This window comes from Rhineura floridana, chromosome 3, assembly GCF_030035675.1.
Source record: "Rhineura floridana isolate rRhiFlo1 chromosome 3, rRhiFlo1.hap2, whole genome shotgun sequence".
Lineage (NCBI taxonomy): Eukaryota > Metazoa > Chordata > Lepidosauria > Squamata > Rhineuridae > Rhineura > Rhineura floridana.
This window is the reverse complement of record NC_084482.1, coordinates 189,854,867-189,871,024: the sequence shown is the minus strand read 5'-3', so window position 1 is coordinate 189,871,024 and position 16,158 is coordinate 189,854,867. Positions and strand designations below refer to the sequence as shown.

Sequence of the window (16,158 nt, the reverse complement as noted above, 5' to 3'; positions counted from 1 at the left end):
AGGCCCTGTGCGTAGTTTTTTAAAGCTGGAATTAGGCAGGTTATTGTCGTTGGGGGATGGGGGGGCAGGACACTAGCCTCTCCCTTCCTTTTAAAGATTTTCTTTTGTGCTTCCTTCCACAAGTGCAGTCACCATTTCTTCCCTGACATGGGCGGAGCTCTGCCTCAACATGCAAATTAAGGTTTGATTATAATGTGTCTGAGATTCTGCAGTCTTGGGGAGAGGCTTATGGAGAGGGGCACATAGCTGTTTAAATTTTTAAATTGTGTTTTAAATTGTTATTATAAGATCTGTTTTAAATTGTATTAGCGGAAACAATCAAATCCTGCCACTCTGAACAGACAGGCACAAGATTTGGCACGTGACTTCAGGTTTCCTCCCTGCACCAAGGCTGTCCCAAAAGGGGGGCCGTCACATTCCTGTGATCGCACCACAGGCTGCTGACAGAAACTGTACCCTGGATTAGATTGAATTTGCTCTGATCCAGAAAGGCTATTCAAATTTGCTGCCAAATCTGGATGTTTTATTAATGATAATAACATTTTCAAGCTCTTGTGATTTGCCTGCAGTTTCACTCTGCCTTGCTTGTAAGTACTTACCCAATGTCTGCCTAGAGTTACAACTCCCCTCAACCTCGACGACTGGCCATGCTGCCTGGGGCTGATGGGAGGCTGAACTCCCAACAACATCTGGAGGACCATCCCTGGCATAGGGTACAGATCCTGTGTGCACATGGGCTCGTGCCCTTTCCTTCTGCCTCCAGCTATTATGTATTTATTTAATTTTATTTATTTATTGTATTTATATACCGCCCCATAGCCGAAGCTCTCTGGGCGGTTTACAGTAACTAAAAACATTAAAACAATAATGTTCAACATGGTTGTTCTCTACTGATGGCATATGTACATCTTTGGGCTTCATAGTTGGGATGCAGCAGGAATTTTAGTTTGTCTTTCCTGGTATGACGATATGGGATTAGACTGCCCAAATATGTTTTATAATACTATATGAGTACGATTGCTTATCTTTGTAGTGCTTTGCCCAATAAACTATGAGTTTTTCTCGGGGGGGGGGTATAAAACTTCTCCTCCTCCTTCTCCTATTCTTATTATGTTTAGCTGATATTACATGGTTTGTGTTTAAAAATTGCAATGGTTATTTTAATTAAAATTAATAAAGAAGTATGAGGGGACAGAATTTAGGCTGCAATCCTAACCTCTCTTAACTGGGAGTAAGCCCCACTGAATTCACTGGGTCTTCTAAATCGGCATGGTTGGGATTGCAGCCCTCGTCTCTCTGTGTTCAACAGGGTTCACTTTTTGAAGGAAGGGTGTGATACAAATGTAATAATAAATAAATAAGCATGGATAGGATTGAAGCTTCTGCCGCAGTTCTCAGTCTTGGATCTTGTCTCTCAACCCTGTTGGGATTGGTGTGAAGGTTTTCTTTGTAAACCTTTCAAAGCCTCCGAAATATTTACAAAGTATTTGAAGGAAGACTAAACAAACTTGACCTTCCTTGTTACAGTTTCTGAGTCTGTCCTCTCTCTTGAGGTGTAACAGTGACATTTCTGATCTTGTGTAGATCGTATGCAAATATGTTATCCTTGTTTTTGACGCTTCAAAAGTACAGTCATGTGACAGGGAGTTCTGCAGGCTCATCATGTGGCAGTGGTGGGAGGGAGGGAGGCTGGGAAGGCCCCCTTTCCTTCCCGTGGATCCCCCCTGACGCTCTCACTTGTGAGGCAGGCAGGATAAATAGAAGGCTTCCTCAGCTGGCTGTCCTTCGGGTTGGGCTTTTGTTTTTGTTTTTTCAATCCAAGCCTTCCGCCGTATCCCCTTGCTGCTCTTTCCGGACTTGAAGCTGGTGGCAGTGGGTGGCTTTCTACTGCTACCATTCAAATTAACGGTGCCAGTTGCTAGCCTGTGAAACACTGGGGAGATGAAAGAGAATTCTTGATGGGCAGGTTTGTGCTGTGCCCTTGGGATGACCTTTTTGAAGGGATGGCTTATTCTCTTTGAGAGAAATGGCGAGTGCGCGTGTGTGTGCGAGAGAGAAAAAGCAATGCATGCATGCACGGCAAAAATTGTTTTTCTTAAGACGCTCTGAACAGATGCCTTTGAACCCTAATCTCCCTTTGCGCTGCTGTCATCAGGAATGTCTTGTTTGCTTCTCTTTCCTTTCCAGCCCCCCCCCCCGTACCATGGATCAGATGGAGGGGGGAGGCAGGCCTCGCCCTACTCTCCATGAAGCATCTCTCGTGGACCTCTTTTTCACAGAACGGGGGGTGGGGAGGATAGCTTCATGCTAGCAGGCACACCTAGAAGTTCTTGGTATCGCCCCCTGCCCCCTCCCCTTTCCTCCATCTCTGGAAATTCGGCTCTCAGCTGAGGCCCTGCGGAAGGCTGGGAGCTGGAGAAGCGTTACGGAAGCTCTTGGCCAGAAGGCTTTGTCCCAAAGCCACTTTGAAGAACGGCTCAGCCGGCAGAACCCAGCGCACAGCTCTCGCTCTCTCCCCCCATTCTCCCTGCAGAGGGCTTCAGGATAGGGAGGGAAGCCTGGAAGATGGTTAGTGTGTGTGTGGAGAACGAACTGACAGCGTGGCCTTTTTTGCTAGAATGCTGAATGCTGGCTTTGAGTTTTCCTCAGCAGGAGGTGACAAGCGGGTCAGGTGCTCTACCTGGGGCTGGTATAGCAAGCTGCGAGCAAGAAGAAGAGTGGAGGGGATGGGATCTTTTTCTGCTGAACAATAATTTGGACTTACGGGCTGGCAAAAGGCTCACGCCAAGGAGGTGCAAATTCTGAAATGTGAATGGAGTTGGCCATCATGGCTGCCTGAGTCTCTCTCATGTCTGATTAATTTTTTTATGCACAATATACGCTGTGATCCTCCTCCCACATCTCTGAACACTGACTGTAACCACATGGCCAGTGCTTTCTCGGTTTCCCCTTCTTGCACTCCTGTTGACTTCCCCCCCTTCTCAATTTGAGCCAAGGAGCTGTACGGAGATGGGCACAGTGCAAAGCACAAGGCAGCGAAGGGTAAGAAGCTGTCTCATACAGGCTGACTGGCAATGGCTCTCCAGGTTTCAGGCGGGGACTCTCCCAGGCGTGCTTGGCGATGCTGGGGACTGAACCTGGGACCTCCTGCATGCAAGACAGATGCTCTGCCGCTGAGCTATGGCTCTCCCCCTCAAAGTGCCATGGCGTGCAAGAGTTCAGGCAGCCCCAGAAGCAGCTGCAGTGAACAGATGCTGCTTCTGTCGTGGTCCAAGGCTCTGTCAGTCATGGTGGGAGCGCTTGGCTCTTTTGGGAGGTCCTTAGAAGCTTTCCACTACAACCAGTTGGGTTCAGGATTCATAGTTTGGTCAAAGTCTCCTTACTCTTTTACCATAAGATGCAGAAGATGAAAGGTGAGAAAGCGTGCTGCATCAAAGTCAGTGGGTGTCTGTTTTCCTCTCCCCTCTATGCCACAAGAGGAAAGGGAAGTCAGCTGGCTGTGAAATGTCAGTCATTCTTGGAGCTGTATAAAATGAAGCCGTGTAATTTACTTGCAGCTTGAGAGCTAGTGGCCAAATACGGAGCTATGAACTGTGAAGTTTATTGAACTTCCCCTTGGAGGAAGGGCCGCAGCTCACTGCTAGAGCATCTGCCTTGCATGCAGGAGGTCCCAGGCTCAGTCCCTGACATCTCCGGGGGGGGGGCTGGGAGAAACTCCTCCATAAAACCCTGGAGTGCTGCTGCCAGTCAGTGTAGGCAATATTGCACTAGATGGCAGCTCAGTTATTGTTTTAAGGCAGCTTCCTCTGTTGTCCAAGAAATAGAGTATTTATTTATTTTATATCCCACCCTTCATCCCAGAAGGAGCCCACAGCAGCAAACAAAATACCAAAAACACTCTAAAACATCTTAGAAACAGATTTTAAAATATATTAAAACTTTTTAAAAACACTTTTTTTAAAACAAAGCTTTAAAAAACACCTTTTTTAAAACAAAGCTTTAAAAACATATTAAAAAGCAATTCCAATACAGAAAAAGGGATAAGGTTTCTACTTAAAAGGTTTATTGCAAGAGGAAGATCTTCAGTAGGCACCGAAAAGATAACACAGATGGCTCCTGTCTAATATTTAAGGGGAGGGTATTCCAAAGGGTAGGTGCCACAACACTAAAGGTCTGCTTCCTATGTTATTTTTATTATTATTATTATTATTATTATTTATTAAATTTATATACCGCCCGACTAGCGATAGCTCTCTGGGCGGTGAACATAAAATATGGGCGGTGAACATAAAATGTTGTGCAGAACGGACCTCCTTATAAGATGGTATCTGCAGGAGGACCTCACCTGCAGAGCAGAGTGATTGATTGGGTATACAAGAGGTAAGATGCTCTTTCAGGTATCCTGGTCTCAAGCAGTATATGGCTTTGTACACCAGAACCTTGAATTTGGCCCGGTAGCAAATGGGCAGCCAGTGTGGATTCTTTCAGCAGCAGGGTAACGTGTTGGTGATACCTTGCCCCAATGAGCAGTTGTGCCACCACATTTTGCACCAGCTGCAGCTTCCAGACCAACCTCAAGGGCATCCCCACATAGAGTGCATTACAGTAATCCAGCCTGGAGGTTACCAGTGCATGAACAACAGTGGCCCGGCTATCCCAGTCCAGAAATGGCCACAGCTGCCTTACCATTGTCTTACCAGCTTCGGCTGGTAAAAAGCACTCGGCCACTGAGGTCACCTGGGCCTCTTATCGACAAGGATGTATCCAGGAGCACCCCCAGACTACGAACCTGCACTTTCAGAGGTAGTACGACCCCATCCAAGCAGGCAATAAAGAATGAGCCTGGTGAAGAAGGTTGCTGAGCTCCTCCTCAGCACTAAATGTTGGCTGAAGTCCTAAGGTTCAAATCTGGCTTCTGCTATGAACTAAGTGGCCTTAGGTGAGCCAGTGTTCTTGGCACCCTCTCCTCACCAGTCTGCAATATGTGATACCGATACCCTTGTGCAAGGGACAGGGATTTTATGGGAAGCTCTTCGCATGATCTGAAGTTGCCATAATTCTTATTGTCCTTTACAGGCTGGTGACGCTGACGGAGAGGGAATCCCGGCTGGAGGGAGTGCGTTCGGCATTCTTGGCTGCCTATAACAGCACAGTGGGCCTGAAGCCTGTGTCGCCTAGCCCCTCGGGAGCCATCGGTGGCCTTCTGGAGCAGTTTGCCCGTGGTGTTGGACTACGAGGAAGCAGTGTCCTTTGACACTTCCTCCCACCACCACCCATCTGGGTTGCTTTCTAGTCTGAAAGGTGAAGGAACGTAGAAGCCATGAGAGCCCAAATGCCAGCTTCTGCTCTGGGCCGGAGCCCTCTGGCCATGTTCTCCTCTCTCCGCTGCCTGACTGCCAGCCCTTCTGGGTCTATCTCTGACTGAATGACTCACTGGTTGCAGCCTCAGCTGCCTTGGGACGGGGTTGGTTTCCACTAGAATGGTGTTGTGGGAAGGGGAGCAGTTTTTCCCACCCATGCAGATTTGACTAGCTCTGACAAATCGCCACAGTAAAATGTGTCAAACATCCTGGCCTCTGGTTCTGTCTTTGTGTGGGTGTGCTTTCTCACTGTATTACTTGGTGAACTCTGTGGAAAGGCTTTAGCCAGGAATGAGGAGCCTGTGGCCCTCTTAGATGTTACTGGACTACAACGCCCGTCATCTGGCCATTGGCCATGCTGGCTGGGGCTGATGGGAGTTGGAGTCTACTAACTGCCAGAGGGTACCAGGTTCCCTTTCCCTTTGTTAGGCATTAGTCCTGGTTCTCAAAGTGGCAGCCTTTAACGGAGTGTGAGTAGTTACTAAGGGAGGTTCAAACTTTTATTTTCATGCTTCTTCAGATGTTAGGCAAAAGTCACACAGCCTTAATCAGGCTATGAGCTTAAAATTAATGTTCTGGCCCTCCAAATATCTGAATTTTGTGACTTGTTTAAATTATGCAAATAGATCAAGCTTGTGTATTTTTCTTCTTTTGCATATTCTGTGATTTTTATTTTATATAAGTTATGGGTTTGGTTGTCATATGAAGGAGAACCACTAACTACTGGCGATGTAAATCTCGCTGGCTTTTGAGATCTTAGCAGGCAATATCCATATATACTTTCAACCAATGATTTTTTTGTTTGCTTAAATGAAAACTGAGAGAATCAAAGTCAATTCTCTGCCCCTTACTCTACCACTTCTTCCATACTGTTGTGGAATCTCAGAAAACGACAGCCTTAGCTTAGATCAGATGTAAGGAACCAATCAGCTGGGGCCTGCATGAAGCAGAAGTGAGTACAGCAGTGGGTGACACTTACCTTTGTACTCTAAATACACATACCCTCACCACTCTCTCCATCCAGGTAAGTAAGGGCTACAGTCGGGGCCCCTTTACGGCGCTTCACTAATGCGGCGGACTCAATTAGATGCAATTAGACTAAAGCCCCACTCATACGGTGCTTGTTCCACTTTTACGGCGGTTTTCGGGTGTCGCACACCATTCTATTCAATGAGTTCTGCTTTTCAGCGGTTTTTGCTTTTCGGCAGGGGTCCAGAATGTAACCTGCCGTATAAGTGGGGCCTACTGTATTATTATAGTTGAGAACCCATCCCAACCAGGCAAAAGCATTTGGCAAGGATGTGGAGCAGGCATTTGAGGTCCATAATTTTGGGAGAATCCCAAAAGCCTCACGGGGGGAGCCACATTTGTTTTGTGTGTTACAAAATGCCCACTGCTTAACTAGATGACCCGTGGATGTTTTCCAAGAGCTGTAGGTGGTGCAAAATAAGGGCTGTCTCTCCACTAACAGGGTCTTAACTTTTCCCTTCTACTGTTGCTTGGAGATGTTTTATATAGCATCAAACCATTAGCCCAGGGCTCACCAATGTGATGCCTGCACGTGTGCCCAAAGAGGCCTTCCACAAGGTCCCTTCTCTGCTGAAATTAGGCTTGAAAGAAGCGCCCTATTGTAGCAAATAGAACAATAGGTTGTGATGTGTGCCTGGTTGCGGTGTGTGTGTGACATCTACAACCATTTATCTGGTTTGCAAATGCAGCTTGAGGCCCAAAAAGATTGGTGACCGTGACCTTTTAGTACTCTCCTCTTTCTGTTAGTAGCTTTCCTTGGGCCAGTTTTCTCAAAACTTGTGGTGAAGCAGAAGGGGAAATGTAGTGTTCTGTCAAGGTATCTATGGAGGGTGAAGAGGGGAAAGAATCAAGTTCAGAAGAAAGCTAAAAAGGTAAAGGTGTCCCCGCACTTGTAGTGTGAGTCGCTTCCAACTCTTAGGGTGACGTCTTGCGACGTTTACTAGGCAGACCATATATATGGGGTGGGATTGCCAGTTCTGTCCCCAGCCTTTCTTTACCCCCCAGCGTACGCCGGGTACTCATTTTACCGACCACGGATGGATGGAAGGCTGAGTGGACCTTGACCCCTTTTACTGGAGATTCGACCTCCTTCCGTTGGAATTGAACTCCAGCCGTGAGCAGAGCTTCAGCTGCGTTACCGCTGCTTACCACTCTGTGCCTTGTAATTGTCTTTATACCTCAGGTCAAAGTGTTCAGAAAAAGGAGGGAGAAATTAAAGCTATAGCACATGAAATGAATGGGCTGAAGTCTGGCAAAACTAAGGGTTGCCTCCTTCCACCTGTAGTCCATGAAAGGGTGGATAAAATAATATCGGAGTGTTGTTGCATTGTCTTTCATATGGACTGTTGGGGCTTTTGTCTTGAAGCCTGCAATGCTAAACTGATCAATGTATTAATACATACTTTGAAGCACCAAAGTGTTCAAAGCAAAATCCTCCTCCCTTCCCCCCTCCTTTCCAGACTCTCAGGCAAACTTTGGATGTGGCGAGTCAGGCTACAATCATATCCACGCACACAGTTGGAAATAAGCCTCTCTGAGCTCTGGTGAGACTTAACTTCCGAGTAAACCGGCATGAGGGGTAAGTGCGGTTTAGGATCCCCTTTCAGGACCAGTATCTTGAAAAGGAGCCTAGGCTTTGCTCCTAGAACAGCACAACTCGCTCCAGTTAGTGGAGGCACAAAATATCCCTTTGGTTTGGTTTCAGTGGGGTAAGATGCGAACACATTCCAACTCCAATTTATAATACCGTTCTTTTTCTTTTTTCGAGGTAGTGTCCCCTAGAACCTCGGCCGCTGGTGCCCAATTTTCTCCTTTAGAGCGGTGTTGAGCGAGTGTTCAAGGCAGGGTCCGGGTCGCGCCGAGCTTCTCCTCCGCCTTCCTGTCTCGAGCTATAAATAGCTCGAGACCCACGCAACGGAACAGCGGCGGAGCTTTCAAACTCGTCCGCTTTACAGAGAGTGGGGAAACCGGGCGAGGGGAGGAGGAGGAGAGAGACAGAGACCGGCCGGCCGGCTCTACTTTTCCTCTCTGCCTCTCATCCGGGCGGAGTTGCAAGAGAAGGGACGCCGACCTAAGGTGGGGGAGTCCGTTGTTCCTCGGTGCAAAAGGCCAGAGAGCGTTGCAAAGTGCAGATACCGCTGAGCGGCTGGAACAATCCCGCGCTTCTTTCGAAAGGCAACCCAGTCTGTCTGGATTCAGCACTTCGGACAGCTCCTGGCGCGGCTACGCGGCGCTCCGGCGGTAGAGAGCGGCGGTGTCGGAGCCAGCAGGGCGCCCCCTAGGGACGGGCAAAGGCAGAAAGAAGGGGCGGGAGTGGGGAGCCCTGCCCTACGCCGGTTCCACCCCCAACATACACACGTGCTGCCACCTGGAGCGGGAGCCGACGCGGCTAGACTGAGCGAGCCAGAGCGGCGATCGAAGGAGACTCCTGAGCCTCGGTGCTTCCGACTCCCCGCCCCATGGAGCGCGCCCCGCTTTGCCCCTAGCGCCGCTTGAGCCCAGCGGGGATGGCGTCTCCCGGAGATCTGGAGAGCGCTTCCTCCAGAGTGCCCGCCACCAAGGTGGAACTCACCGTGTCTTGCAGGTGAGAGGGATGGGAGGCGGGGAAAGAGGAAGCACCCCTGAAAATCCGACCTGCTTGCCCCATGCTTGCCCCATGCGCGAGGATCGGGTAAATCACCTCTTTTAAGGTCTACGGTATTTGGGGGAGGGAAACGCCTCCCTCCTCGCGAGTCTGCAGGGTGATGAGCGTGGATTTGTATCAATGTCAACAGTGCTCTGGCAGCACCCAGGGTGTGTACTTGTACAAAAGTGTGTCACGATTGCCCAACAGCGTGTGTGGGTAGCTAGGAGCATACCCTGCACGCATGCTGCGATATGGTTTGTGCATCTCATGAGCCCAGTGAATTGGTGCCTGTGTGTGTGATGTGGGGATGTGTACAATTTTATGCATGCTACTTTGGGCACAGTGGGAGCACTGCCAGCAGTGTCAGTCCTTTGCATGAATTGCTCATATGCTTGTTTGTGCACTGTATCCAGTCCTACTCAGAGTAGACTCATTGAAATTAATTGACATAACAGCTCAGAACCCTTCATTTCAATGGGTCTACTCTGAACTAGTATTGGATGCAACTCTGTTTGCTTACAATACTTGTCAGCATTACACGTGTCATGTGCGTGTGTTGTGCGTATGCACGCAACACATATTCAGCATGTGCTATCCCCCATGTTTGCACAGTGTGTTTGTAGCATTCTTTCATTCTTTCCGCTGTAGATGTTATTTTAGGTCAGCATTCATGTTCCATTCACATATTGTTATGAGTATGCAGGTGCCCCTATGCTGTTTGTCTTCATGTTGGTACATTTGGTGTCAGGGCCGATGTGTGTTTGTATCGTCCTTTGAGTGTGCTTTTCAAACATGGTGTTTTTGCTCTGGACACTTCTTTCATGATATTGTTTGTGTTTTGTGATTGTGGCTAAATGTTCCCATCTCCAGCTGTATTTAATTGGCATCTGAATGTATGCAGCGCTTGCTGTGTACTGATGTTGTCGTGTAAATGCAGTGTGCTTGAACTGCATGTTTGGAAGAAACCAGGAGAAAACTGAGTCCAGCTCCTTGCCCAAACAAGTATGTGGAAAGGGAGTGCTCATTACTGGAGGAGATCTACATGTACCTTTTTAGGGCTTCTTAAGAACCTTATGGGCTTCCCAGCCAGTTTGCTTCTGGTTAAGCTTGGCTTGATGTTGCTACATACTAGTTTCTCAGAACATGGCATAAACCGAGCCTCACATCAAAGCTCTGAATTTGGTTCCTAACACAAAATCCAGTACATTTAGCATTCTGAGATGCTCTTAGCAAAAAAAAAGAAAAGCAAGTTTCCAGTCCTCATGAAAAGTGTGTAAAGGTATTGGTAGTTTCTAATCCAAGCCTAGAAGACAGATACTGGGTGGGGCTTCCAACGGTCAGGAGCTAGGGTTCCTTCCTCATTAAAGATGTGATGGTCAGGAGAAAGGAGTCCTTCCCTCATTACAGCACCCTGACAGTCTGCGCTTACATATCTAATTTTCTTTTCCCCCTTCATTTTTAATGTGTCAGTTCTGCTTTCCTTGTTTCAATGCCTGACACAAAAACTGAATTCCCGACCACAAATTTGTGCCAAAAAACATGTAAAAGATTCAAGCATACGTATTAAGGAATTAGTTTTTTGTAAAGTTGTCCAATTTACTCTGAGAATCAAAATATAAGTTTTGCTTTGGGTTGCAGAATTTGAAACCTACATAATGACTATAAGGTTGCATTTTCGACCCATGGACCATTTGCAGATAGGGATCTGGGCGGAGAGTATCAGGGGAAAATGCCTTCTCCTCCTCATTGGGCCAGGTGATGGGAGGATAGGTGTGAGTGTAGACAAAAGGGGAGGAGAGAGGAACCTGAGCTGCAGGAAGAAGGCCTGCCTACCGCAGCAGCAATAAGAACATAAGAACATAAGAAGAGCCTGCTGGATCAGGCCAGTGTCCCATCTAGTCCAGCATCCTGTTCTCACAGTGCCCAACCAGGTGCCTGGGGGAAGCCCGCAAGCAGGACCCGAGTGCAAGAACACTCTCCCCTCCTGAGGCTTCCGGCAACTGGTTTTCAGAAGCATGTTGCCTCTGACTAGCGTGGCACAGCACAGCCATCACGGCTAGTAGCCATTGATAGCCCTGTCCTCCATGAATTTGTCTAATCTTCTTTTAAAGCCGTCCAAGCTGGTGGCCATTACTGCATCTTGTGGGAGCAAATTCCATAGTTTAACTATGCGCTGAGTAAAGAAGTACTTCCTTTTGTCTGTCCTGAATCTTCCAACATTCAGCTTCTTTGAATGTCCGCGAGTTCTAGTATTATGAGAGAGGGAGAAGAACTTTTCTCTATCCACTTTCTCAATGCCATGCATAATTTTATACACTTCTATCATGTCTCCTCTGACCCGCCTTTTCTCTAAACTAAAAAGCCCCAAATGCTGCAACCTTTCCTCGTAAGGGAGTTGCTCCATCCCCTTGATCATTCTGGTTGCCCTCTTCTGAACCTTTTCCAACTCTATAATATCCTTTTTGAGATGAGGCGACCAGAACTGTACACAGTATTCCAAATGCGGCCACACCATAGATTTATACAACGGCATTATGATATCGGCTGTTTTATTTTCAATACCTTTTGCTAGCATGGAATTTGCCTTTTTCACAGCTGCCGCACACTGGGTCGACATTTTCATCATGCTGTCCACTACAACCCCGAGGTCTCTCTCCTGGTCGGTCACCGCCAGTTCAGACCCCATGAGCGTATATGTGAAATTCAGATTTTTTGCTCCAATATGCATAATTTTACACTTGTTTATATTGAATTGCATTTGCCATTTTTCCGCCCATTCACTCAGTTTGGAGAGATCTTTTTGGAGCTCTTCGCAATCCCTTTTTGTTTTAACAACCCTGAACAATTTAGTGTCGTCAGCAAACTTGGCCACTTCACTGCTCACTCCTAATTCTAGGTCATTAATGAACAAGTTGAAAAGTACAGGTCCCAATACCGATCCTTGAGGGACTCCACTTTCTACAGCCCTCCATTGGGAGAACTGTCCGTTTATTCCTACTCTCTGCTTTCTGCTTCTTAACCAATTCCTTATCCACAAGAGGACCTCTCCTCTTATTCCATGACTGCTAAGCTTCCTCAGAAGCCTTTGGTGAGGTACCTTGTCAAACGCTTTTTGAAAGTCTAAGTACACTATGTCCACTGGATCACCGCTATCTATATGCTTGTTGACACTCTCAAAGAATTCTAATAGGTTACTGAGACAGGACTTTCCCTTGCAGAAGCCATGCTGGCTCTGCTTCAGCAAGGCTTGTTCTTCTATGTGCTTAGTTAATCTAGCTTTAATAATACTTTCTACCAGTTTTCCAGGGACAGAAGTTAAGCTAACTGGCCTGTAATTTCCGGGATCCCCTCTGGATCCCTTTTTGAAGATTGGCGTTACATTTGCCACTTTCCAGTCCTCAGGCACGGAGGAGGACCCAAGGGACAAGTTACATATTTTAGTTAGCAGATCAGCAATTTCACCTTTGAGTTCTTTGAGAACTCTCGGGTGGATGCCATCCGGGCCCGGTGATTTGTCAGTTTTTATATTGTCCATTAAGCTTAGAACTTCCTCTCTCGTTACCACTATTTGTCTCAGTTCCTCAGAATCCCTTCCTGCAAATGTTAGTTCAGGTTCAGGGATCTGCCCTATATCTTCCACTGTGAAGACAGATGCAAAGAATTCATTTAGCTTCTCTGCAATCTCCTTATCGTTCTTTAGGACACCTTTGACTCCCTTATCATCCAAGGGTCCAATTGTCTCCCTAGATGGTCTCCTGCTTTGAATGTATTTATAGAATTTTTTGTTGTTGGTTTTTATGTTCTTAGCAATGTGCTCCTCAAATTCTTTTTTAGCATCCCTTATTGTCTTCTTGCATTTCTTTTGCCAGAGTTTGTGTTCTTTGTGTTTACAAGCAATGCCTGTAAGCCTATCAATCCTAGCCCCTGGAGGCTGTGTTTAAAAATAGACCTGAATGGACGGAGAAAAGAAGCCTTCCTCCAGTCAGTGAGAGGAGAGTGGTTACCACAGGCAATAAGCATCTCCTACTTTCCTTGGAGAAGAGCAGAAATCTATGTCCCATGATGAACAGAAGGGAATATCTCTCATTGCAATGAGACTGGGCTGTGTTGCTGTGAAAGATGCCAAGTCTGCCAGGGACCAGGCATGAAGCAGAGGATGCCATGCCAAGCAGGGCAGCTGAAGAGAAATCCTAGCTGTCGGCGCCTATTTAGCCGTGATTGTTAAATGGACCCTCCATGTTCAGCAGCAGTCTGCCACTGAACATCAAATGACATGTATGGCTCCTTGCCTTCCTCCAGCGGCTCACAGAACATAGGGTTTTGCAGGCTTTTGGACCGATCTACCAAGGCTCCCCTAACGTTTCTTACAAAATTAACAACAAATTTTCACAAAAAGAGCCCCTCCTCTTCCTTCCTGTTCTTAGCTGTGTCACCCATAGGTGACTGTCTAAGGCAAGGATAGGAAACCTGTGGCTCTCCAGAAGTTGCTGGACTGCACCTCTGGGCTCCTGCTGGGAGGAAGGGCAGGATATCAATCAAATAATGCATAAATAAAATAAACCTCTCATTGTCCTTGACTGTTGGCCTTCCTGGGAGCTGGAGTTCAACACCATCTGGAGGGTGACAGGACGGATTCTTTTGGGTTTGTGTGTATCTTCCTGTGTTGTTTTGTTTTGAAGTCCTCACGGTTGCTATACCAAGGCACCCTGTGCCTTTGTCTCAGCCATGCAAGTCTAAGAAAAATCTTGCTCACCAGCCCCAGCCCCTTTTTCCTCCATCTGTTATACCCGTTTATCCTTGTCTTAAGCACCAGGGTTAGATAGATCCGCATCTCCACAAAAGAGAAAACGCTTTCAACAGCCCTGACCGAATTGTCTTCCCTTAGGACTTCCCTTCACAGGATTGGTTTGCCCTTTCATTCTGACTTTAATTCAAGGACTGTAGTTTGTACAGGTTCCATAGAGGAATCAGTCCATAGGAAATCAGGAAGCTGTCTTACGCTGACCTGTGCTACATCTGGCTCAGTACACCGATGGTGGGCAGTGGTTCTCTGAGAGTTTCAGGCAGGAGTATCTCCCAGGAGATGCCAGGGACTGAACTGGGGACCTTCTGCATACAAAAACAGATGTTCTACCACAGAGCTGCGACCCTAATCTGGCTTCTAGACTGTTTTCCATGTTTCACCTAGGCTTAAATTCATCCATCTCCTCAAATGAGCCATCAAGGTGTAAGGGTTAGACAAGGATTCATGAGACCCAGGTTCAAATCCTTGCTCAGCCATGAAGCTCCTTAACTATAACATACCTCACAGGGCTGTTGTGAGGATAAAAACGAGAGAGGACCGTGTACTTGAGATACTCAGAGGACAGGTGGGATATGAATGCACTCAAATAAGCAGATGAACAGGTAAGAATCCTCAGTCTTCCTGACTGTTGTAATTCTAGGGGAAAGAAGAGGCTCCCATCCATCAAGGGCTGGAATCGTGAGTCACTGCAGAAAAAGCTTTAGGAACTGACTTTCCGCTTCCAGAGAGCAAAAGGAACATAGGAAGCTGCTTCATAATGAGTCCAACCATTGGTCCATCTAGTGCAGTGGTAGAGCATCTGCTTTGCATGCAGCAGGTCCCAGCTTCAAGGCCCGGCATCTCTAGGTAAGGGTGGGAGAGGCCCTTGCTACATGGGCCAAGAGTCTACGGCAGCCTCTTGTGTTCCTCAGACACTATTGCCAGGCTGCTGCCCTGCACCTGATGACTCATATGGTGGATGGAAGCCTCCTTCTCCTTCCCTCCTCGGGATCCGAACAAGCAACTCCTGAGTCCATCCGTTGGAGGGCATATATGAACAGAGAGCCATTAGGAGCCACGGGGCTGTCCAGATGCTGCAGCTCCAATCATCCTTGACCACTGGCCGTGCTGGCTGGGTCTGGTGGGAGCTGGAGACTTCAGAACATCAAGAGGGCCCCAGGGGCCCCATTCTTCTTTAGGATCTTGAGGTGGGGCACAGAGAGGGTGAGTAGGGGCAGAATGGAGCTTCAGTGATCAGGCCCTCTTTGTTGCTCTCTCTCCTGTAGCTACTATTTCCTGTTCCATCCCAGCAGCTGAGCTTGAACAATGTCATGTTTAGGGAAGGTTGGTAGCTGTCTTTTACCGTATCTGACTTATTTGCCTATCTAGCCCAGTATTGCGTACTCTGACTGGCAGCTGATCTCCAGAATCTTCTGCAGGAAGGGATCTTTCCTAGTATTTATTTATTTTTACATCTATATCCCACCTTTCCTCCAAGGAACTAAAGGGTGCTGTAAATGGTTCCCCCTCCCCATTTTATCCTTACGACAACTCTGTGAGGTAGGTTAGGCTGAGAGACTGTTTCTGACTCAAAGTCTCCCAATGAACTACCGGGATGAGTGGTGATTTGATCCCAGGTCACCCAGGCCCTAGTCTCAACACTCTAACCACTACACCATGCTAACTGAGGATGCCAGGAATTAAACCTGGGACCACTGGTGTAGTGGAGTGGGGGATTCAAGGGAGTGCAGCTCTGGGACTTGTTTCAGAGCAGAGCAATGAACTCTGCTGGAGCACCAGGGTAATTGATGGATGCTCCTGCTTTGGCGAGTGAATGAGGTGGTAAGGAGGCTGTGGCAGTTCAGCCCTAGAGGAAGTCAGATAAAGAGAAAAATAATGAAGGAGAAGCTGGAGGCATCTTTCCTTTTGTTTGATGGGATTCCTACATCAGGCTGATCTAATCAACTGGGTATTATGCTATGTACTGTTGCTGTTCAGTGTCTTTCTGCCAGCATGTTTAGATGCTTCTTGTGGGTGTGACTATAGGGGCAGACACGATGACCTCAAAATTTACCACTACACCTCTGCCTGGCAACTTCTGCATGCAATCTTTGCATTTATTTATTTAAATTCCTTTTTTTAACTGCCCAGTGGCTCACATTTAAAGCAATTTGAGATTTAAAGCAATTTAAAATCACAAGGTCAACAAAAAACACAATTCAAAACAGTTCTGAAACAAATATACAATGAAAAGGGAACCTAAAAAAAACACCCAAGTAGCTAATAATACAACAGTTAAAATTTCAGAGTGTAAAACAGACACATTATAAAATGCATGTTAAAAGTACGTGCTCTACCAC

At 47.1% G+C, this 16,158-nt stretch overlaps 2 protein-coding genes across 5 annotated transcripts in view; both read left to right on the top strand.

Moving 5' to 3' along the window:
• Window positions 1–5,569, top strand: part of MTMR14 (myotubularin related protein 14) — an 89,530-nt gene extending 83,961 nt beyond the window's left edge. For all 4 annotated transcript variants that reach the window (XM_061618904.1, XM_061618905.1, XM_061618902.1 and 1 more), the window contains one exon: window positions 5,077–5,569. In XM_061618904.1, the coding sequence (XP_061474888.1) occupies window positions 5,077–5,254 (178 nt within the window). In that variant the 3' untranslated portion in view covers window positions 5,255–5,569. The remainder of the gene's footprint in view (window positions 1–5,076) is intronic.
• A 3,394-nt stretch (window positions 5,570–8,963) lies between these two features.
• The window catches only part of CPNE9 (copine family member 9), a 76,010-nt gene continuing 68,815 nt past the window's right edge, over window positions 8,964–16,158 (top strand). The window contains exon 1 of the mRNA XM_061622096.1: window positions 8,964–8,973. The gene's annotated coding sequence lies outside the window, so the exon portion shown is untranslated. The remainder of the gene's footprint in view (window positions 8,974–16,158) is intronic.